This window comes from Etheostoma cragini, chromosome 12 (assembly GCF_013103735.1).
Source record: "Etheostoma cragini isolate CJK2018 chromosome 12, CSU_Ecrag_1.0, whole genome shotgun sequence".
Taxonomy (NCBI): Eukaryota; Metazoa; Chordata; class Actinopteri; order Perciformes; family Percidae; genus Etheostoma; species Etheostoma cragini.
The window spans coordinates 13,372,161-13,396,141 of record NC_048418.1 but is presented as its reverse complement, the minus strand read 5'-3'; the positions used below and the strand labels follow the sequence as shown (position 1 = coordinate 13,396,141).

The 23,981-nt window shown below is 40.0% G+C and overlaps 2 protein-coding genes across 4 annotated transcripts in view; one reads left to right on the top strand and one right to left on the bottom strand.

The window, feature by feature from the left end:
* rock1 (Rho-associated, coiled-coil containing protein kinase 1) overlaps nucleotides 1-16,542 on the bottom strand; it is a 32,181-nt gene extending 15,639 nt beyond the window's left edge. Inside the window, exons 1-8 of one of the 2 annotated variants that reach the window (XM_034886990.1) lie at nucleotides 15,663-16,542; nucleotides 4,462-4,543; nucleotides 2,493-2,593; nucleotides 2,221-2,358; nucleotides 1,873-2,048; nucleotides 694-778; nucleotides 427-571; nucleotides 61-199 (exon numbers count right to left, since the gene is read on the bottom strand). In XM_034886990.1, coding sequence (XP_034742881.1) covers nucleotides 61-199; nucleotides 427-571; nucleotides 694-778; nucleotides 1,873-2,048; nucleotides 2,221-2,358; nucleotides 2,493-2,593; nucleotides 4,462-4,543; nucleotides 15,663-15,755 — 959 coding nt within the window. In that variant the 5' untranslated portion in view covers nucleotides 15,756-16,542. The remainder of the gene's footprint in view (nucleotides 1-60; nucleotides 200-426; nucleotides 572-693; nucleotides 779-1,872; nucleotides 2,049-2,220; nucleotides 2,359-2,492; nucleotides 2,594-4,461; nucleotides 4,544-15,662) is intronic. The other variant, XM_034886991.1, reaches the window with a different exon arrangement.
* A 1,158-nt stretch (nucleotides 16,543-17,700) lies between these two features.
* greb1l (GREB1 like retinoic acid receptor coactivator) overlaps nucleotides 17,701-23,981 on the top strand; it is a 43,379-nt gene continuing 37,098 nt past the window's right edge. For both annotated transcript variants that reach the window (XM_034887491.1, XM_034887489.1), the window contains exon 1: nucleotides 17,701-17,846. The gene's annotated coding sequence lies outside the window, so the exon portion shown is untranslated. The remainder of the gene's footprint in view (nucleotides 17,847-23,981) is intronic.

The window sequence follows — 23,981 nt, the reverse complement described above, 5'->3', positions numbered from 1 at the left end:
GGGTCTAAAGATAACCCACTTCAAGTGGCACTTTCAGTGCTTAGTATGTCAATATCTAACCTGTCCGTCAGGAAAGCACAAATGAGATTCTTGGCGTCATTGGAGATGTCACTGTCGTCAGGGAAGGTCAGGGCATTCTTGTGGTTCATAATTTTGCTGTAGGTCCCGACCAGGGAGTCGGCATAGAAAGGAGTGTCGCCTGTGCACAACACGAGACAAACAAGAGCCATGGGTTACTGATGTTCCCAGAGTAAGAACAAACTGTTGTTTGATACACACACTAGACAAGAAAAAAAATACACAGGGGAAGCTCATCTTTATGTTTGACATTTGTTGTTTAACAAACTTCATATTATCAATAAGAATTATAAAAGGAATAAAATCAACCCTGTCCATCACAAGAAATGATTCAAATCAAAAACTCACCAACTAGCATTTCGTACAGGAACACTCCCACTGACCACCAGTCACACTCTCGGCCGTAATAGCCATCTCCTCCTTGAGATTTCAGTACCTCAGGCGAAATGTAGTCTGGAGTTCCCACTGCTGTGTCGCATCGTACCATACCATCCTGAACAATAATGACAATTTCAATACTTTTTTCCTGTAAGGATACATCCCTTAAGAATTGTCTGTCAAAAATGTAGAATGCTTTTCAGAGACCTGAATAATCAGTGAAACTAAATGTAATACCTTGTTCATTTTCATGCAGGTCCCAAAGTCTGCCAGTTTTAAGTGGCCTGCTTTGTCTAGCAACATGTTATCAGGCTTCACGTCCCTGAGAAGGCAAAAAAATACAGTGATATCAAACACATAAACACACACAAACAATATGTCCAACGCAAGCATATAACAAGAAGACTAAAGAAGTTCTTGTGCATTTGTGGACAGTTACGGCTAGAGCTGATCAAGGGTGAAACCTGGAAAAATAGCTCTCCTAATCAGCAGTGTCTGAGGGTGCTGCAGTGCTCTGCAGTGATAGGTCAGATGTAATGAGGTATGAAGGAGGCTGGGAACTGAGGGGGAGGAATTTACGTTTTCTTGAAATTTCTTTTCACTACAACTTCCAGCAAGCTAACGGGAAAATGGCAGAGAGCTATTTAATCCAAATGTCTCAGAGTAAATGTTCCACCATCGCAGCTGTGCACAGAGCTTAGTGCATACAATAATCAGCTACTATTTAAAAGGAAAAAAAATATTTCAGGGATGTTGTGTACAGTAATTTTATCAATAAATAGATTGATGAATTATCAAACTACTCCGATATCTTTTACAGATCCGAGAAAAGAACTGAAGATAAGCAACTCTAATAATAGACCATTTAAATCTCATAAAAAATCATGATCATAAATAAATCAAGAGCTGAAAGATTACAAACAATAAAAAAAAGCAATCACAACTCATTTAAAAACCCATAACCAGTTTGAGATACAGGTAAAGAAGATAGATATTATAGCGGACATATGGCACTGTAATGTTAGGAAAGCATAAGTTTTGAAAAAAACCTATAGTTAGAACACTAGCAAGTAACTAGCATTTATGCTAAAAACCGTGCCTCTGACCATGGACTTCCTGTTTATTATAAAATCCCCTTAGATCATATGTTGCCTCCACACCTTTTATACCCTACTGTGTATCTCACTGTTGTCAAGAACAACAAAAAGAACCACAAAAATAAATGATTTTGCACATTCACATTAGATGAGGTTTCACAGGCAATGAAATGAGACTATGACAACTTAAGCACTGCTTCAGAGATGTAAGAAATGGCACTTTTTATCAGAACTGAATCCCATCCATGTGTTGGACTGCAGACAATTTGAAAACCGAACCAACAAACACCAAGGAAACATGGAGGAGTTTTGTTGTTACCTGTGAATGAAGCCCATGGAGTGGATTCCGTCCAACGCCAGCACCACTTCAGCTGTGTAGAAGCGGGCCCACTTCTCTGGGACGTCATAGTTGCTCATCAAGTTTACCAAGTCGCCACCCGGCATGTATTCCATCACCATGTAGAGGTAGCGGTCATCTTGGAATGCAAAAAAGAGCTGCAGAAAAGAAAAAATTTAAGTTAAAACAATGATCGAAAAGAAAAGGGTCAGTCCAAACCGAACAAATCTTTTACCAATTAATTTCTGACTCACGCATAAGGCTGCATTTAAGTACTGTGGCCTGCAGATAATAATAATATCATAATGCTTTAGATCTACCACATCATACCTGCACCACCCATGAGCTGTTGGCAAAAGCCATGATGTCCCTCTCCTCCCAAAAGAAAGCAGAGTCCGACCTCTTGATCATCTCAAACTTGCTTAGCAGCTTCATGGCGTATACTTTGCTTGTGGCTTTGTGTCTTACCTGGAAAAGATGGAAGAGGTGACAATCAGTTAGGTGTTCGTGTAACATAACACATTTTATATTATTGATAAAAAAGTTATCACTGCAACTTTAAGGTTTAAAGAGTTTTATGAATAAAAAGAAGGCATTCTTACCAATTGCACCTCTCCAAATGCCCCCCTCCCAATAACTTTAACCACCTCATAGTCCACCGCTTTCATTCGTAGATCCCGAATTTTACTAATGGTTTCCTTATCTGGGAAGAAAATAAGAAAAAAAAATTACAGGTAAAGACTAATGTTAATAGAAAATAGAAGCTTTACAAGCTGATGTGGTTGCATCTTATCCTTCAAGTGAATATGGTTAGTGGTATAAGGTCCATGAGAGAGCTTGCAGAGTATGGGTTTTGTTATTATAATTATAGTTGCCTAGAGTTAGATTTTGTCTGGGAGATCAGCTACCCTGTTTTCTTTTTTTAATTACCTAACATCATTTAGGTGTCACTTTATGTCTCACATAGTAGAGGTCGACTGTCATAGCAACAGCCAGCCTATCAGCAAAATGGTGACAGCTCTTCTCCGCACAGCTGAGAGCTGCTGGTCAGGGACAGTTTGTTGCTTACAGAGAGCTGGTTTCTCCATGACGCAACAATGCAAGCTCTCCTAGGGGTGATTGTATTTACTGTTCAAGGGTGAGGTAAATTTTCCAATTCACATAGGTGACAACTGGCACTGAAACACAGAAAATGGGGATGCGGGGGCACGCAAATTAAATTGATCTAAAGATAAAAAAACAAGGCCCGAGTTATTTGAATAGGAACATAAAGAGTGAGTCATTTCCACTGTGAGCATAGGTTCCCGGGATCATGAAAAATCCCGGAGGACCCAAAATACATAAACTATTTTTATAAATGGTACAAATAGGATTAACGTTGCTGGTGCTGTAGAGATATACTGTGTGTATTTGCATGTGTGTGGGGGGGGGCGGAGGAGGATTATTTTCAGTAGGTTCCTGCATACAGTACATGCTGATGTGATCGGGTGCAAAGCATGGAAGAGAAAAATGAGAGTAAAGAGCCCTTCAGGCGATGCATGCTACTACTGAGGACCAGTGTCTCACAAGACAGCTAGTCCATTAGTTGACATCCATCAATACATTTGCAATACTTGGCTGCTATAACCAAGAGTAATGTACCAAGAGTAATTGAGGCGATGACTAATGGCGGTTTTAGCCCAGGGGGTTCCAATACGTTAGGTTGATTATCAAATATGAAGCACAGAATTTTAGTTTTACTCAAACTGATAAAAAATCCCATTAGGACTGCAAGAGAAGTCTCACTTCTACAGGGTTCACAAACACAGCGGCAATCATTTCCCCATGGAAGCCGTCACTACCCGATCAATACAGCACATGAATCTTAGATATATAGAAGTGAAACGTTTATTTACTAGAGAATAGTTCTTGAGAAACCAAGGAAAATAAAAAGTGAAGGCTACAAAACATGCCACAAAAAGGAGGGAGATTATCGTGAGTTATAACAAGGGCAGTGGAAGTACACATGTATTGTTTAGTTAGGTAGTGGTTTTTTTTGTTGGTTAAATTATATGTTTCCCTATATGAAATTCAGTAAATTAAAGACATATCTCTAAGAGATAACACTGATGCTCTGCCAAATCGACATGGCTGGAAAACTCTGGGGTGAACACTAACATAGTTAGTGATAGTTTCCATTCCCAAGAAATGAGAATGCAAATAAATTGGTCAGTTATACTACATCTGTCAAGAAAAGATAGATTTAACCTCACTATCTGCCTTTGATTTGGTATTTCAGTTAAGAGGTTCCCAGTCTGAGGGCACTGTGAAAAAGAGAAGCCATCTCGATCAGCATCATGTGGGTCACCAGCCATTTATGAAAGCCCCTTTGTTGGGGACACTAAGCAGCAGACACCTATTGTGTCCAAGCCTACATAGAGGCGGTGACCCACAAACAGCCTTCTTTTCTGAGCCTAGGCGTATACCCATTTGTGGCAAGGTCCGCCAACAAAAATGGTTCAAGTGGAAGACGTGGAGAGTCCAGCGTTAAAGGAGGACATTGAGGGGAAAGGCATGACACGAGCTACTTACATCTACTCAAAAAGTTGTCAATGCTCTTGTTTTTCCTCAGGGCAGGGAAGTCCAGGTCATACACCAGTGCGTCCAAGCCATCCTGCAGAGAGAGGAGAAGGGTTAACAAGCAGGCAAACCAAGCTACATTGACTCACGCAAACACACGTTACACAAGTAAAAAGCAAACTGTGTCCTAGAATGTTGGTGTCTGAAGCAAAGCTTTAAACAAACGTCTGCATGTAGTTAGAAGAAGGCCTCCAGCCAGGATTACAATCATAATGTCTAGGAGGAATTTAGCATACTACAAATGTCTGGATTTAATGGCTACTGTAAACCGTCAAAAGTTTCTTAAAGTGATTAAAAATCCACTGTGATCTACTGAAGGATCTCAAAGAGCAGTTAAATGGGGCCGCACAACAAGTCTTGCATGTTGTCTGCCATGGACAGTCCAAACGTCCATTTAAATTCACTAAATCATTGTTGTAGCACTGGCACAACATATTTCAAATGTACAGTGCAGTGTGCATCTATAAATGCATTTGAGGAATTAAGAAAGAAATTCAGACATTTTAAACAACAATGACGCTGTTTGAATGGGCCAAACTGGTATCGCAAACACTCCTTTGGGTTTCTACAAGAGGCTGCAGCATCACGTACTAAAACAAAGCCAATTGCCAAAAGAACAAAAAAAAACATGTCTGTTCGAGTGCCGTCAAGGTTATGTTACTGATAGTCATACAGTTGAAAGTGGGTGTGGGGTTACTTCCCTGGAAGAAAAGAGAGAGGGTGAGCATATGGATGAGTGACAGCGGGAGCTTGCAAGTAGATCATGGAGCCCAGTGTTAGTTACTGTATATTTCTCTGGTTTATCGGGGAACTGTGTGAACTTCCCTGCAGATTGGATTCCCTACTAACAGTGAAAGAGTTCTTTTGTGAGGTTTTGTTTTTGATTTTGACGTTGCAGTCCATGCCGCTGGAAAACCCTAAAGCCAGTTAGCAAACATGGATATTGTTAAAATGAATGTTTTGCCGTTCTACAGCTTTTCTACAATCAGTGTGTTTACATGGACAGTATCCTGGTTATGATAGGGTTTTTAAGTATCCCATTTTTGGGTTAGAGTATGTAATCATTATATCCCTATTTCAGTAACCTGGATAAGCCCTTATACATTTATGAGAAACCTGATTGTGCTTGCTGGAGTACTCAGAAGGAAACCTGGATATGTTGCACGTGTACATGTTATCCTGGTTTCTGAGCTCTGCCAACTGCCTGTGCAGGTCAAGTGAACGGAAACACAAACAATGGCGATGGAGAAAGCATCTCATTTCTGGAGCGACAAATACACTGATTTTTCTTGAGTCTTTTGGTAGTGAAAAGAGGCATAGTATCGACTTTGGCCCTGGAGGCAAGACAAAGTCTCTCGTACTTTCTGACCAAGGTGTGGAAGCTGAAGCAGTAATGGTTAACAAAATGTTTCCTGTTGCTCCCCTTTCCTATTGCCATTTTGTTAATGTAAACATCTTCACAAATAATATGCAGTAGTCAGTAACCTGGATACTAGCATTTATCACACATTTCTCTGTGTTCCATGTACACATGATATCCCGAATATGATCAAACCGTGACATGCCTCATAACCGAAATACTCATGTTTAAGTAAACACACATACCGGTAATGGTATTTGCCTGGCCGGTGTTCAAAAGGGAATTCCTAGTAGATTTCCACTGGATAACCAGAAGCATAATTTCTCACCCTTGTAACAAAGTTTTTAGTAAAAGCAACTGAAGAACTTAAGTACCTTTTGATGACTACTGCAAACTTGTTGGTGAATAACAATAAATGTGCAGTGACAAAAACTTTGACTTCATAATACAGTGCTGCATCAAATTAAAAATAATGATGCAGTAGCTACAATATTGTAATTCCAAGAGCTACAAACATACATCTCAAGCTACATGGTCTCTAGCTAGGCAGGAGCATAAATGCTACTGGCAGGATTTTATCTAATCTTTTATAATCCAGAATGGCTGAGAGAGAGAAGACATGCACTCGAACACCACATACAGTTATGCATTCCCTCTAGCAGGTGTGAGCCAGATGCTCATACCGAGTATCTTCTGACACTTTCCCATTGGGTCACCTAGCCTACAGTTTCTTTCTTCAAAAGGGCCGGAGATACATATTGCAGCTGATCTGCTAGGGATGTTTGAATCAGGTCACGATTCATTTCTAATGTTTAGGCTTGCAATTCAATTTAATATAAATTTAATTAAAAAATGATTCTCGATTAAATAAACGATTTACGGTATGTAAATGTAGTTACTTTTCACATGTACGTATGTATGTATCCTTATTCCTTGAGGATTTGTTTGTTATTTTAACATCCTGTATGATGTATGTGTATATTGTGTGTGATATCTGTAAGATACTGGGACATTGAATTTCCCCTTGGGGATCAACAAAGTATCTATCATGTGATTGCAGTAGACATACAATAAAAAAATAAATAAAAAAATATGAATTTTTTGGAATTCTATGAATCAACTTTGAATTAGTAGAGCTTGAATTGATCCCTGAACTCACTATCATAGCAAGAATCTGGTCAGTCTTGTGATGTGAATTATGTCCTGTTAAAATAGTCAGAGGATTCCTTTTTGCATCGCTGAGCAAAACAATGATGACACATGGTGAATCAGCAGCTCAGACAAGGCAAGGTATCCTCTTAAGTCACTCTGTGAGACAAAACAAGCGAGAGCCCTGCAGGATGGGTGGAAGCAGGGAAGAAGGCTGATGGAGGGGTTAAAGGAGAAATGGGAGGTGAAGAATGACTGGGTGGAATGACAAAAAGCAACATAGGCAGAATGTGGGAAATTAATGAGAGTTTAACTTGTGATCAGCATACTAGTTGAGCCGAGAGCCATTACCTGCATAAATCAGGAAGGACAATTTTCACAAGACAGACCATATGCTGGGGGAAAAGGAGGTCTTGTTGGCCATACAGTATCCAACCAGCCTGCACTTAGAAAAAAAAAAGCTGAAGAGCCGAGTTCTTCAGGACCCTAATCACAAGGCTCTGGGCTCAGCAATGCACGTTTGCATAACTTCCTGCCGCAGAGAACTCTGGACAGCCACAGTAACATTCCTTAACAGGACTGTACACGTCAGAGAGCTATTTTAGGTATGTGGCCAAACAAGTTCTCAACAAAAAGTGAAGGAAGGGAGGGAGAAAAAAATAAAAATCCATCCCAAGTAAAGAGTCACACAGTGAGCCTTTTTCCAATCAGCACCAGTGCCTAACGCTATGACGGAAAAGAGGAGGGAGTGGAGGGCTGCTGCATGTGGGGCTGGCTTGTCCAATAGTAGAACAAATAAAGGGGGGGGGGGGGGGGGGGGGGGGACGAAGAAAAATTGAAAGAAAGCCATGAGCCAAGAGTCCCCTGCTGAAACACCAGTGTGATAAAAGACCCAGGTTTAGTCAGTGAAACAATGCAGAACAAAAGCTACTGTACAACATCAAATTGGCAATCTGAAGCATCAAGAGTGTGTAGCTCTGGGTGTGTGAGAGCAATTATTCCAGGTTTGAATCACAGCATTTGCATCTCTGCTGAGGTGTCAGCTATCTTCATGGAAATATAGAAGCAGTTCTTTTTAAAAAATATAAATATATAGTGATACAGAAGATTTTCTGGTAAATCAATTAAACCTATTTATGAATTAAGCGCCGCTGCTAAATGATGATCACCCCTACTTTATAAAAATCTCCCCAAATGCAATAAACGCGCCATCTACACTTTAAGCAGCCAGAGTCGGGGGCAAGTGAGGATTGTAGATCGAAACACTCCTAGACATTGCCACTATTTGGTCCGTTATTGGCCATTGGTCGTTCAAAAGGGCAGTTGGTGCGTATTTTTGAATTTTCAGATGAATTTGGTAAACTGGTCGGTAAGAAAAGAAAGGCTGATGATAGTCATGATAAACAAGGAAGGGAGGCAGGTATTTTGTTACTGTAAAAGGCCTGGCATGAATTATCTGATTTCTTTATTGGAGGTACTTCACTTAATGTATTCTATTGTTAGACAGAAACATGTAGTACTGGTGAGACAGGGATGTATGGGAAGAGGGTTGAGAGGAGGACAAGAGAAAGAGAAAAGAGGCAGAGTGAAAAAGGACAGAAGGGGAGGCAAGACGTCTTGAAGCATTTTACTTAAATATAGGGATGCAGCAATGCATCGTGATTCGGCAACAAATCAATCAAATTGTATAAAGATTACAAACGGCTGATATAAAAAATGAACTGTGATGCCATTTTAAAAGACGAGCGTGACGCTTGCTAGCATTACACAGCAAGTACCATTAGTAACGTTAGCTAGCTTAAAACGGGTTAAAATGCTGACGAACAATTTTGACACCGGGACGTTCAAAAGTCTGCAGCTAAAGACACAGACTAGCTGCACTTTGAGACAGCATGGCCACCGCCACTGTAAACAACAGAGACGAGACTTTATGCTACACAAGTCCAGCCATGTAAGCTTGTGTTGCACTCAATGTTGGTGTAAAATACCACTCTGCCATCAAGTCTCTTCTTTTTGTCGTTTAACAGCAAATAACTGATGAAAAATATTATTGCAATTTAAATAATTTAAATTTGACCTTATGGCCTCCTGGCGTTAAGAAATTGCAAAACGTTCATGTTTTGCAATTTAAGATCCAATACAATTCCAGTATCATTTTTGATAGGAGGACAAAAAGGAAACATATAAGAAAATTGGCATCGATGATGAAAAAAAACATGTAGCACAAATTGGAAAAGAAGATGCTGCACTTGTGCAGATAAATAGTAATACAATCAATCACTACAATCAGTAATATTTATAACAATCTAAATATGAAATGTATGTGGACCTGTGGTCATGGATCGAGCCTTTAGCCTCGGAGACATCCTCAATTACTGTGAGGAAAGCCCGAGAGAATAAAACAATATTAATCCAATCTAAAAAAGTTTGTGAGAATGTGTACGGACAATAAATTTACATAATCCTAACAATCTACCTTTTTAGAAGCTAAGCAAAACCATAAATAAGTCAATCAAGTGAAAAACCGCATTGGGTGATACCAGTCCACTAGGTAGTCTTGGGAAAATTGCTGGGAAACCCAACCAGAGCTTGCAGGACTCTATGCTATCCTATATCTGCTGATGGTGCTTCAGCCAGAGGGCGACACATCCCTGGCATTACTAAATAATAATGTTTAAAAAACCCATTTTATCACCCTAATAATGAAAAGCGGCAATTATGTAAACATGTATAAATAGTTTGGGCCTATCCAAAACGCACAAGCCCGTGGTTGACATTACATATGGCAATTATTTCTTTAAGCTTTAGGGGAGAGAAATCCACACACAAGCTCTTTTCCAGACATTAAAGTCTGAGTTAAAATTTCCATGGAGACTCAGCCACATCATCCCTTTCTGCATGCCAGCACAAGGCATGTGGACTGGCCTAAGTCAAAGCCTACTTCTCACTTCCTTTTCTGCCACCTCTTCAAGACAATATGCTTTCCACATGCGAGTAATTGTGCAGACAGCTATTCAACTTGCCATGCAAATAAAGGCAGTTCCATTGCAGGCTGTGCCCGTGTCAACACAATGATGATTGTACAAACCAATGATGCCGTTCATAACATGCGGCACCACATTGCTTCCTCACAGCTAAGTTTCAGCTACAGGCCATCAGATAGAAATGGAATATTCATCTGATTTGGGATGTATCAATTTGGTATCACTAAGACACTAATTTCATTTTTTTGGTAAAGTTTCTGGTCCAAACTCTTTTTACACACGCTTTCTGTATTGTAACATCTACTGACAGTAAATCCCATTTACCTACAAAGACTACATATCTAACAACTGTATGGGCTAAATAGCACTGACAGTGAACCCAGGGGTGGCAAAACAGGGGCATTCCATTTCCTTACGAGGTCCCAGTGACCGAGAATTGCTGTCACAAATGCTTTCATGTCAAAATATAATTGAGTTATTCCAACAGTGGAGAACACTCACGTGTTTCCACTGACTGGGCTCTGGATTCTCAAGCAAAACTCTACTGTCCCGCCTGATCTGCCCAGGATTTCTGACCTCGCCCCAACAAATAACCATCTTATTAAACAGCACCACAGTTTATTTCGACAACCTTCACTGGACAGGGGTCACAGAGTTCTTCACAAGTAACTGGGGCTGTAGCCCTTAAGAAATAAGATGAAAGAAAATCAGGAGGCTGTAAAGATCGAGGGTAAATCAAAGGAGAGTGTTCCATTATTAAAATACTGGATCATTTTAGTATGCATTCCTGCACACAATCAGTCAGTTGAGGGATTGCAGAGCTACAAATAGCTCAGCAAATTGTTGTTCCCGTAGCTGAATAGCTGAGGAGAGCAGTTTACAACTGACAGCACTGAATCTTTCTGACAATAGGGATGGATCAAATGATGACAACCATTACCACAAATACATGTTTTTCAACTCAGGACTATTAAGTTATCATGAAATTGGCCAAGCTATTTGTTTTCTATATTTAAGCTATGCAAGTTATAACGTAGCTGAAATCAGTACTCTACCACAATCAAAATTTAACTTTACGCAACTTAAAAGGAGAATATATAATTGAGGTAAGTTTGGAGACGCTAGCTTATTTACATCATTAAAATTGATAGCCTAAATGTTTGTTTTCTCTTTTCGGTGTTGTAGTTTGTAGACGGTCCCTAAGCACTCTAACTGCCGTCTCAAGACAGGAACAAAACACAGCTGAATTAACACAACATTCATGCTTTTCTTTCACATCTACCGCAGTCAGATTCACTGTGTTCCCTCTGAAGGAATCAACTCACACGGGTAGGCACTTGTAATGACATTTTGAACATGTTTAGGAGGCTAAAAACATGTTTAAAACTTGCCCTGTTTAAGCCTGGTGCTAACTCTAGCAGGAGGATAACACGGTGTAGGCAGCACCGATTCTTCTAACTCCAAATTTACAAACAACAGCACTACATGTTGTAATCCACCGGAATTCTCCTTTAACCAGCTTAAAAATAGAAACCACCAGATGGTCCTTTAAATAATAATGGGGGATCTCATGCATTGCTGCAAATGAATAAGTTTCAGAAAATAGGTTCAGTAATTTGATTTGACTAAATCTCCAGGTTATACTGTATGTCAAGTAAAAAAGTACTCCGTTCACCTTGTAAAACAGAAATTATATAAGTGTATTAATGACGGTCTTCTTCTTCTTCTTCAGGACCAAACTGTGCAGATTGGTCTTCAAGTCTAGAACTGAATACAGACCTGCACTATCAGTTCCGACAACACCTTGCAGGTAAGCATTGTCCATTAAAGGCAAAGGTCGCGAGAACAAGGGCAGGCACTCTACATAGGCAAGACAAGGAGTGACTGTACTCTTACTGGCTGTTAGTCAAGTTAGGCCATGGCAGATTGACTATGCAAGGCAATTAGGAGGCATGCCAGTAAAATGGTTCTACAAATCCTTCTCAAGGCTCTCTAAGGCAGTTTGTGACTGAAAACTGTCCCTATGCCTGTCCAAAAGTTCTTCATTGCCACAGCCACCATCTGTAGGTCCAGGGTTTACTATATGATAGTTCCCTTGTAATGCCTAAAATTTCATTTGAAATCGGAAACCATGCCACGTTCTGACTGTGGCAACGGGACAGTAAACGGAGGTGAAAGAACAAAAAATGAACATAAAGAATTAAAATCTTTCACACTAGCAATTTTTACTCCAGAGCTTATTTGACAAACAGCACCATATAATTACAATGGTGTTATTAGTAATAACATCTCCTTCAATTAGTCAACATAAATATTGGGGTAAAATTTAATTTGAGTGGCAAATACTGGCAGGTCTTAACCGGCAAATATGATTTTTAGCACATTAATTATATCATCTCATGTAGCATTTGAGCTAATTTTGCCTTTTTGTATCACAACAGCCTACGACATGAACTGTAACACTTACAGTTTTGTTAAATATCAATATCAGCTTATTATAAACAATATTCTAAATGCCTTAAATGAACAGCCGTCGCCCTAGTCTGGATCAACCAAAGGACATTTCCAGGATAAAGCCGGGTGAAATGTCAGGCTTTGCTCTCTCTGTGTTGCCAATCTCGAAATCCATTTGCTACAGGAAATAACAAACTTCAAGCTAGGAAGCTCTATGGAAAATGACAAGTTTTGAAGAAAATTCCTTATCGTGCAACAAGACAGGCCTGCTTGGTTCTATTGGTGAATGATTATTAAGATTTACAAAGAATGGGTTTATGGCATACTATATAACTGGGACGTTTTGGGGCCGATTGGCAGACTTGCCCTGGAAGAAGTACTGACAATATACTGGTAAGAGCAAATTACTTTTAACCATGTATTCAGCTTATTTAAATGGTTCATGTTACTGTATTGTGTGAACAGTAAACTTCATCATAGTCTACATTCTTTATGAGCGGTTTTCTTTTATTGGGGTACATATGTTCCACCAAAACAGGTTCGTTCCCAAGACTTTTTTGCAGAGCCACCGTTGCTGTGTTCGGAACTTAGCGCCACCCAAGATGACTGATTGGTTTAAAGAAATGTCAACAACCCAGACTTTGTTCTCCTGCTATCCCAGAATGAATCTGTGGTGTAGCCAGACCTTCCTCCACAGCGCTGTGGAAACAGGTCTGGCAATGTGAGACTAGCATCCACCCTAACAAATAGATGCAGCATTCACACAGTCAATCACGGTCTACAAATCTGGTTTACTAGCCTTGCAGTTTCCTGTAATTACTCTTATTACAGATTTAGAATCCAAATAGCAGATGAAAAAGGGATCAAAATACAGATGTCACTTATGCAAACTTTTAGAGAATCCAACTAAGGTGAACGTGTTCAATCCATATTATTTGATAAAACGATTTGATAAAAAACACTTATTGCTGCCCACTGAAAAACACATAGGGACAATGCTGAGACAGACCCTTTAACGTCAGTAAGCTGTCACATCATAATGTCAGGGATTGTGTCTGTTCAGATTGGCTCAAGAGGCCTGCCTAGAGTACAATGGTTAGGCAGGGAGCAGCCCATCCAGATAAGGCGCTCTTCTATCCAAGCTGGATTTATTTAGGGGCTGAAGATAAGAGCTACAGAGTAGAAATACTGTGCTCAACAGGCCAGCGCAGAGCCGAGTTGTGGGCCAAATGTCACCATCACGCAACACAGACCAGGCTTCTATGGGAAAAATGTAGAAGTCCAACAGTGTTACACTTCAGACGCAAAGCAATGCCAGCTCAAAGACCCAGGTACAGAAACATGGCCAGTAAAAGGCTTGCATTGTACATTCTGATGGAACCTATTACTCATAGCCAAGCATGCTGGCTGCTTTATGAGTTAAATGCCCTGGTTCACAGCCTTCAGAAACATGAGTCTTCAGTCCACATCATTTTGGTTTATGGGTAAAAAGAAGAGCCCACACCCAGCTACCTCAGCCTGGTCTCAACTCTCCAGACGTGCAGAATGGCTTTGGGACACACTGGGAACTCCAGGCCCGTCAAAGACAAGAGGTTATTTGATTACCATGGAATTTTATTAAGCTGTGGGTGGAGTTGCATGGTGGCAGTGAGAGCCTCAGCAAAAAAAGGCCTCCATTCATTGATCAGGCAAGATTGCAGAAAGGGGGAAAAAAGAGAAACAACACCCTTGTGTGTATAGCTGCCAGCAGGAACAGTCCCCACAGCTTTTTGCCATTAAAAATGCAGAGCGTGTGCACTTTTAGGTGAGTTTAATTGCCTCTTTTTGCAACAGGATGGAAGGTCACAGAGACTAAGCAAGTTTTCTTTTTAAAAGAAAGCTATAGCACCCTATACACAAACACTTCAAGTGGGTGGGGTATTAGGACAAGCCCGTTCCCAAAACACACTGCCTGATGTTTCTTTCCTTTGCAAGTCAGTCTGTATGCTAATAAATCCCATTTCATACAATTAAAACACAGGAGTCATTAATCAGCAAGTAATTATCAAATGTGAACACCTGAATGCGTTACAATGAAACCACTGTACATGCATGCTCAGAGCTCCCACTCACTCTTAATTCGAGCTGTGAACCCTAGGTGAAACCCCATTCATACCTGCTAACAGAAAATGTTGCTGCAGAGGCCAATCCCTGACAATTCAGGCAAATTACCCACATGGATTTTTGTATAATCCCAATAAAACAGCACAATTGCTGTCATGAGTCATTCAGAACCAAATCCCTGCGAAAACGCTCAGTGCGACTGTCAGCCAAGCTGAAAGGATCCCGATATCAACAATTACTTGACACAACGACAACCTCTTGGAATCCACTCCATGGTGAGTCAGTTCCTGGGATTGCCTGCATGTAATAAAAACCTATAAAAAAAGGTGTTGATTTAGGGTTTAGCACGTGGCAGCAGCCGCCTTCTTCAGAAAGGAGTCGCATCATAAGTTGTCGCCCATAGACAGGAAGCAATAGCAAGCAGGTGTAGCCTGCTGATGCAGCTGGGGGCCTGCAGGTCACAACAGGCTTGCACGCAGCCTATCACTTCAAATGAAGCTTAGATAAGTAAATCTAGACAAAATAGCACACCTAACCACCACCCATCCTTGTGATCTAAGAAAAGCACACTGGTCACATCACAAAGCATTATCAGTTTGTAAAGGATGGCAATGGAACCAATAAAGTTGATCAGATCTAATAACATGATCTGTTTTAACTGGCCAATAAATAATCTGACAAAGTGTGTCTGCATTGTGGAGAACAGAAAGGTTGTCATATTTCAGTTGCCATTGTTTTTTAATACGTTATTGAAGCTAATTTATCCATTACTGACAGCAGGCTACATCACCAACACACACAAACACCACATTATGTTTAGCTGAGTTTATGAATGCAGGATACCACAGTTTCACAATGCTGATTGTTGTCTTTTCGTTAAAACAACAAAATAATTAATATATACGATCACAAACAGGTGTTTGAATACGATTCAAGTGTGAGGATAAACTGGCCTGTCTGCGTCGATATCAGCACATTCCTTCAGTGACAATCGAGACGACTTTTTGGTCTCGGAAAGAATTTCTACTCCGAGGAGTAACGTTAACTGACCCCGAATGGTTGACTCGCTAGCTGCCGAGCCAACTAGCACGCTACAAACTTACCAGGAGACAATCCGTGTTTATTTCTGACTTTGGGTCCTTCAACATGGCATCGATTTTGTCAAATCGAGCCGCCACACTTTCCCCAGCAGACATTTTTGCTGTTAAACTCAGCCCCGATGTCGGCTTGTGAACAAAAACAGCTCACTGGCGAGGCTGGCTAGCTAGCTTTAGCAGCCAGCGGTAGCTAGCTAGCCAAATGTTCCTTTCTTCGTGTGAACTTTACACCGCAGCACTTCAAAGAAAATACATCGTTCTCCTTGAGCTTTCACAGACGATGAAACGTTTAAGATTGCGTTGAATGTACAAAAGCCACATTTTCAGAGTCGAAAGATGTTTTTCCCTGTATGAGTGGCAAACAACCTCAGTGGCAAAAGATAAATGCGGCGACAGATTAGTCAGCCTCCGCAGGATGCCACTGAGGATAAGAGCTTAAAATGTTGGTGCATCCGAACAAAAGGCAATTAAAAGTTACATGTAATGTCAATTCGAAAAGCACAGTTCTTCGAAAGGTTAGTCCATGTCCGTTGCCATACTGTGCCAGGCCTTTGCAGAAAACGACAATATATTCTGACAGCTCAAAAGTAGAAGTGGTGGGAAAAAAAAAACTTCTGCTTCTTCCAAATATCAAACCGTTTAAATACGGAGTCGTTACAACGTTTAACGGCGGTCCTTCCGCTGCATCCCGTGCATTGTCATTGATTGTTGACTAATTTACCCCGTCCACACTGCTTTATCTTTCAAATCGAAGGCATATAAATCGGATTTAAAAGTGTGTTAGTTCTCGGAAAAAAACAGCAGACGATGCCCGATTTTCTCCCACAGCCTGACCAACATGTCCGCCTTCCTGTTCAAACACCCCGGAGAAGCAACTTCAAAATGTCAAGTATTGCGCATGCGTTCTGTTGAGGCGCATTCAAAGAGTTTACAGACTTTTGACAACATGTTGCCGTTCATAAATGTTACAATGTAAACGTAAAAACATCACAGGGAGAAATTAACATAATATACGGTAATTAATAGTTATAAGCTTTTCAAAAGTTTAAATGTTCTATTGTATTCAGTGAATAAAAATATCACTAATGCTCTTGGTTATATATGCATAACACACACACACACACACACACACACACACATATATATATATATATATATATATATATATATATATATATATATATCGAATCAAATGTCAAGCATACTTTAAAAAGAGATATTAGATATTTCTTTCTTCTTTACTTCTTTTCAGCAGTCATCATCTTTTGTGTTTATTCTGCATGTCACCCAACAGAGGGCGGTATTGTACTTGTGTTCAGGAACTTGAGAGGCTGTAATTTAGACTCAATGTGTCAGTTCTGTATTTCTGTCAGCAGAGGGAGACGTTTTAACCTGAGAGACCACACGTGTACGTATGTACTGTATGTATGTATGTGTGCATGTATGTATGTATGTATGTATGTATGTATGTATATATGTACATGTATGTGTGTATGTATGTATGTATGTAGGTATGTATGTAGCCTATGTATGTGTGTGTGTATGTATGTAGGCCTATAGGCTATGTGTTGAGCCTATGTATGCTGGTATCCCATACCCTATATGTATCATTAAATTAATGATTAATGATACTTGATACTTTTTTCTTTTGTTTTGTTTTTTAACTTTTTTTGCATGTTTGATTTATTTATTTCGTCCAGGCCTATTTCTTTATTTAATTTATTTCCTAATTCAGTCATTTTTACTGTCTGTCCATGACTTCGTTAGGTGGACTAGTTGCTTTAAAATCGCAGTAGCCTAAAGTTCAGCGGATTATTTCAGATAGGTTATAATGAAGCCAAACACTATAATATTAATAACTATAACGCCTGACTCTGCGACCTTCTCCTTTCTCCACATTTAAACTTAATTTAGCCTTGCTTTGTTTGCTAGTTCCGTTTGTGACGTAAACCATTCATTTTGTGTTTTGTGGTTCCTGGGAGCAACAAGCTGAACTGAGCCAAACGGCAGGCTGCGTACAGTAATTTGATTTCGTGACGTCACTTTGTGGCTCCCGCAGATCAGCTGTGGCAGAGCGACCAGAGCAGCGGTGGAGTGGTGGCGGTGTTCCAGTGTTCGAGCCAGGAACGCAACCCTCAGACCCGACTCTACGTGGACATGGCCGTGTAACGCGTTTCCGTGCGGATAAAGGTAGGCAGGCGTGCATGGTGCTGCTTTTCTGCGTAGTCACACTTGCTTAAAAAAAAAAAATCACATGTCACAAGAAAAGCACGTTAGTGATCACTAAAAGGATCAGACTGGTAACGCTCTCCGGGGGATGGTCGCCCTGAAGCATGGGCTCGAGTCACGGAGGCTGAAACAGCTTAAACGGCTTAAAGTTAGTTTCAGCAGTCATGAAGAAACTCTAGGGTGTTTTATAGGAAAGAGGTCATTACAATGCTTAACAATAGGCACTTATGTATAATTAAATCATAAGCAAAGTATAGGAAGTTTGCATGCTCGGAATACTGCAGTTATATACATTTGTATTGCTGTTTTTTCTTAATTATTTGCTGCATTATATCCGCACACATTTAGCAAGCATGGGCTAATGTCTTGACTGTCAATGCCCAAATGTGTGTAACCGACCCAGTTAGCACACAGACGTCGTGCCGACGTATGTGTGCTTACTGGGGAGTGTAACCGACCCACATCGCCGATTGACGTTTAGTAATTAACATGTCTTGCAGTGTAATTTGAACGACAGCTGTGGCACTTTTAACTTTTTGAACAGAAAACAAGTCTATTGAAACCTTATTTTGGATCAGCAGTCAAATAATGTATCTTATGGGTAGCCCATTTTAAAGAAATGTAGATCAATGATGTCCGTGCTGCTAAAATGAGATTGTATCATAATATTGAGTTTTTAAAAAATGTCACTGCTGCTGATTTATAGTTGTTAACAAAGTCATGTCAAGTTGGCTATATCTGGATCCAGACCACTCATTTACATGTTTGTCTGTTGAATACTGTTACAGTTGCCTAAGGCTCAGTGTTGAAACAGGCTTCAGCAGCTTAGATAGTCCAATCAGATAACCAGGACCAGGAGATGTTTTTGGTGGTTTGTCATTGTAATTACAGGCAGACCAGTCCGTCTTAACTACCCAATCTGCCATTCCTCAAGTTTTATGTCCCAAAGGTTGCATTCCTCCTGTCTGCAGTTCCCCAATTCTTTGCTTTCAAAACGTTATTAGACCTCATGATAATTAACATGCACATTACAAGATCACACAAACTACAGCAGAGTGGTTCATGTTACTGCATGCAGTGAGCTTACTGATGATACTGCAACTGTATAAATAAGTACTGAACAGACACTTTTCATATTAAAGCTGCATTTTATTTTCAAACCGTTTCAAGGCAGGGAGCAGGAATTCCCATTTTTGATCTTTATATATTTATATCCATGATTATAAATATGTATATATATATATATATAATGCCTGATTGTTGCCATTAACTGCAGATTTGTCATTTTTCGACATTAATTTGACATTTTTTACTCCTGTGAAAATCTACTGAAGGGAAACGTAATTTACATCAGACAGGTACAGTGCCATGTGAGTACAGGCTCTGTACGAGAAGCGTGGATTGAGTATTCGCTGGGTGGCCTGTCTCGCCTAGAGCACACACATCCCTGTCAGAGAGGGCGAGGGCTGGAGGGGTCAGTGGGCTCTGAACGCTGACCATCTGGCCCTTGGGGGGCTGGTTTCCTCCCTGGCTGTCTTTGTTCCCTGGGAACAATTGGGAGTTAATCTGGGAGGAGATAAGTAAGGTCCCTGTGACACCACTCCTGCGCTCGAAAAGGTTTCTCTCTTTAGGCTTGAAGGAGACATCTTCTTCCTTGTTGCTTTGTGAAGGCCATGAGTCTTTGAGGTCTGGCGGTGGGCGTTTTCTTTGTGATCGTGGCATCTTAACCTTTTATTTCTCAAACATGAGTAGTACAGCGGTCAGCAGGATATAGTTTTGAAAACAGAAATTTGTTCCTAAAATCTGTCTGACCCTCATTATTTCCCTTCTCACAGGAGATTTTTTTAATATACTCATATCATGTCACTGATGAGAAAAACCCATGCAGGTTCACTCCTTTTTCTGGAAAAAAGTACACTTTTTCGATATAACCTACCTACAAACAAAATAAAAAATCTAGTTATGGATCATCCCTCAAAAGATGCCCTCATTAAAACAATTAATCATATTTTTAGCATGCTGTTCTGTGAACCTATTATCTTTTTTTGTGTCAAAAAAGATAATAGCTCTCCAGGCTTTTGCATCCTTCACAGTGTCATTTCTCACTTCTTACATTTGTACATAAGGCAATTTGTCACTAGATAGATCTATGTTCTCTAATTAATCCTTCACCTTCATTTTGAGCACATCTACTCTTTTTCTCTTTGTGCCATGTGTTTGCTCAGTTGGCCCACAACGTTTCTGTTTGTTTTCTGGGAGGAAAGAGAAGATGCGTGTTCATTTGAAACCCAACACTTTTCATTCACACTATTCCCTCTCTGTTATGACAAACTAGTGTGTGATTAGTCAGTGGGATTTGTGTTTGCTGTCATAACAAAAAGCCACACGAGACAATTGATTATCAATCCAGTTAGTGTTCAAGAGGTTTCAGCTTCTGCCGTGGCTTCAGTCAGCTCCAGAAACATATGATTTTAATTATTGATCAATGGGGCACCCTCACATATTATTCACAATACAAATTTAATCACACAAACACCACTGGGACTAGTCAGGGATGCAGACAGATGCTTCTCTTGATCTTTTCAGAGGTACTTCTGAGTGATTGTGGGCTGAGTACAGATGGTACAAGCGACTAAATCCCAACTAGAGAGATCAACGCTATTGTGTCACACTTTTCTAAGCGGGATGTGACACGACCCACGAACCAGGTGGTCCTCAAAATAGCCGTCATTCATCAAACTACTGAGACAGAGGGCAGACCATCAAACTTTCCCTTTTTGCCACATGCTTATATTGCCATGGAGAAATAACACACTTTGATGTCAAAGTAGATAACCACATAAAAAATAATAATGATACTAATATCAATGGAAGACATATTCTTTTAAAAGTAGCAATACAACAGCGTGAAAATACTCCATTACAGTTTAAGGCCTCTATTCAAAATTCTGTTAATGAAGTGCATCAGCATTAAGTGTTAACGGCTAAATATAAATGTATTTATTATGTAAATAATGTAATGTCATGTTGCTAACTATAACTGCTTTATATAGTGTTGTCTATGATATGTAAGAATTTATTATATTCTATATAAATACAGTATATGTACAGTATGTTTATATATATATATATACTGTATATACATCCCAGTTAGATATCAAGTTAGCAAGATATCTGTATTGACATAGCAGTAACAGTGTCTTAAATAAGTCAGAATCATTCCGTTAAGTTATGCAGGCTGTTCAAAATTTAAACAGAATAGACAGAATTAGGTTATTATAAGAGCAAGGACATTGTATATTAGATATCAACTGAACTGTTTAATGAAAATAAACTCTCCTTGCTGATCAGCAGAGCCAAATGTGTTCCACATGGATGTCAGTAAACTTTTAACCTGTCCTTTTTTTATTGAGGGTCAAGAATGGCAGGAACATCGTGTTCACTGATAGTGTGTGTAAAAGAAAGATAATTTCTATTTTATTTTATTGAGCGTCAAGAAAGTCAGTAACGCCGTGTTCACTGATAGTGTGTGTTAAAGAGAGACAAATGTTCACAGACTGTAATGGTAGTGCCAGGGTTTTGTTTTTCTGTCTGTAGCGGGGAGTCAGATCTTCATGTAAGTTATATTACTCATTTAAACAGTTTGCTGTAATGGTGTATAATGTAAAATCATTTTTCCAAACTCAGAAAAAAATAAGATTCATGTAATGTTTTGCGTCTTATCCAATATGGATTCCATGGAGCAAAATGCATCAAGGTATCTTAGAAAGTGGTCACCTTCTCTTGCTTTGGCCTTTTAAAGTGATCAAATCGCTCTTCAGAAATGCAGCATAAAAGAGGAGGGAGGGGAAAGCGCAGATAAGGTCTGTAGAGGAGCATAGGGAGGCTGAGGAGGGGAAGAGATGGGAGAAGAGGTTAAAACAGATGTGGGGGTGATGACGAGTGAAACAAGGCAGCTGGATGCAGACAGAAAGTGACATACAGAGCAAGATTTTTTTTTAATTCACCCTCACACTTGTAACTGGACAGCTTAGTGGATGGACACACAGTAAGGCTGGAGTGTACGCAGGGTGGAGGACAATGTAACACAAACTGTAAGTACTGTATGAAGTTGCATGACAGTCAACAATTGGATCATTGAAGCCAGTCTGACAAAGGCCTTCGCCCCTCCCCCGGCTGAAAGGAGATGTCAAAGGTCTGTGACCTCTTCCATTTATGTACATTGATCCCCCTGGTGGGGGTGGGGCTTCCTCCTCAAAGCCCTCCACTATCAGCTGTTATATCTTAGTTTCACCTGCAGGAAGCGGGACAATTATTTTATTTCCCTTAATTGTTTTATTTACTTCATTCTTGTTTTATCGTTTAGCTGTATAGCTGTTAAGCAATACAATTGGGCATTTCAATAAAGTAAAAAAAATAAAAAATCAACAGATAGCATAGTGAAAAAAATAAAGCACATTTAAACATGAGATGGAGTTGAATGTAATTTACTTTAAAAGCTACTACACATTTAATCCACAGTCTCATCGCTCCTTGCTCTTGTTATATTAGATTAGATTAGATAAGACTTTATTCACCCACAATGGGTAAATGCACTTGTTACAGCAGCAATCTTTCCACAATAAAAATAAAACAACATAAAAACAACAGGCAAACAACAGAAAATGGGCAAAAAGTACTGAATGAATGGCATTATATAAAAAGTATTCTAAAGTAAAGTGAGATTGCCATAGTACAAAAAAATATTACCTCACACTCCTAAACTTCACAGCTCGGATGAGCAACATTCCCTTGTATTTGAATTGTATTACTGATAAGTTACTACTCTACGTGCTTCAAATTACCAATCTGACACGCCAGATGGTTTGTTTGCACAGGACCATCAGAAAAGCCTTCATTGGACACTGTTTGGAACAAGTCCCCCAAACCATATACTGTAGATTCTTTATTCTGACCCGACCCACAAGAGCGTTTTCCATTCTCATATCTAAACCAGAGGACGTAAAAGCCACAGTGTTAACGGATCGTTATTGTTGTGAAATGGTCACAGTTTTAGTGATGTGGGTTATAGTCAGACGTTACAGTTATGCATGTGACACTGAACTTGATGTTGCTCTGTTGGTTCCGTTTGTTGGTTGGACACTAGAGGCCGCTGCCTCTATAAACATTGATATGAGTTGTAATTTCTTTTTGAACAAACAACCTATGGGAGCGTTTTATTGGAGGGAAGGACAGTTTCATTTGGAAAAGAGCAGGCACTTTCAAAAAATAGCCGGCAAGTGATTGGATAGATCATCTGTCTATCGTGTGATATGGCTGATATGCGGGCCCACGATTCTCACGTGATCTTGTGATATTGCAAGAATCCAGTTGCTGGTCAAGGTAATCAAATTGACCCTCTGGGACAAATATGGGCCGCTGAGGAGGTAGAGTGACCCCTGCACCTCCTGTCAGCTGGTCGATGGATCATTGAGAGAGACACACAAGTTGCTCCTGATGGGCAGGTACGCGCGTTGCATGGTAGCTCCGCCACCGCTGGTGCATGAGTGTGTGTGACTGGGTGAATGAGAGGAAAATCATTTTGTCCATAAAGGTAGAAAAGTGCTATATACATTAACCATGACGTGTTTTTGAATTAAACACACTATCCGTCAGTCATTACCTCTCCATATATGTCTGCCCATGATTTTTTGCTCTGGGTGTGAGTCTACTTCGCGCCAATGCTTTAATGGCCTACTCAGAAAAGGAAAGGGAAACCTGTGAGGATGAAATTCCTCTAAGCTCTCACAGCCTTAGAATGTGGCTTTTAGTGATGGATGTTTGGAACTTAGAGTCAGGAAGGTTGGACATGCAATATGTAGGAGTACAGCCAAAAAGACTGGCCTGAACATCCTGCTCTTTGTTGCAAGATAGGCTTGCGATGTTGTGTGTGTGTGTGTGTGTGTGTGTGTGTGTGTGTGTGTGTGTGTGTGTGTGTGTATGTGTATTTATGCATGAGTGGAACATGACCCCAGTAGATGGCACTTCCTGTTGTCCTGTTAGTTGTCTCTTATCAGGTTCTTATCTGTCACCGCTGGATCTCCTGGTTGACTAAGT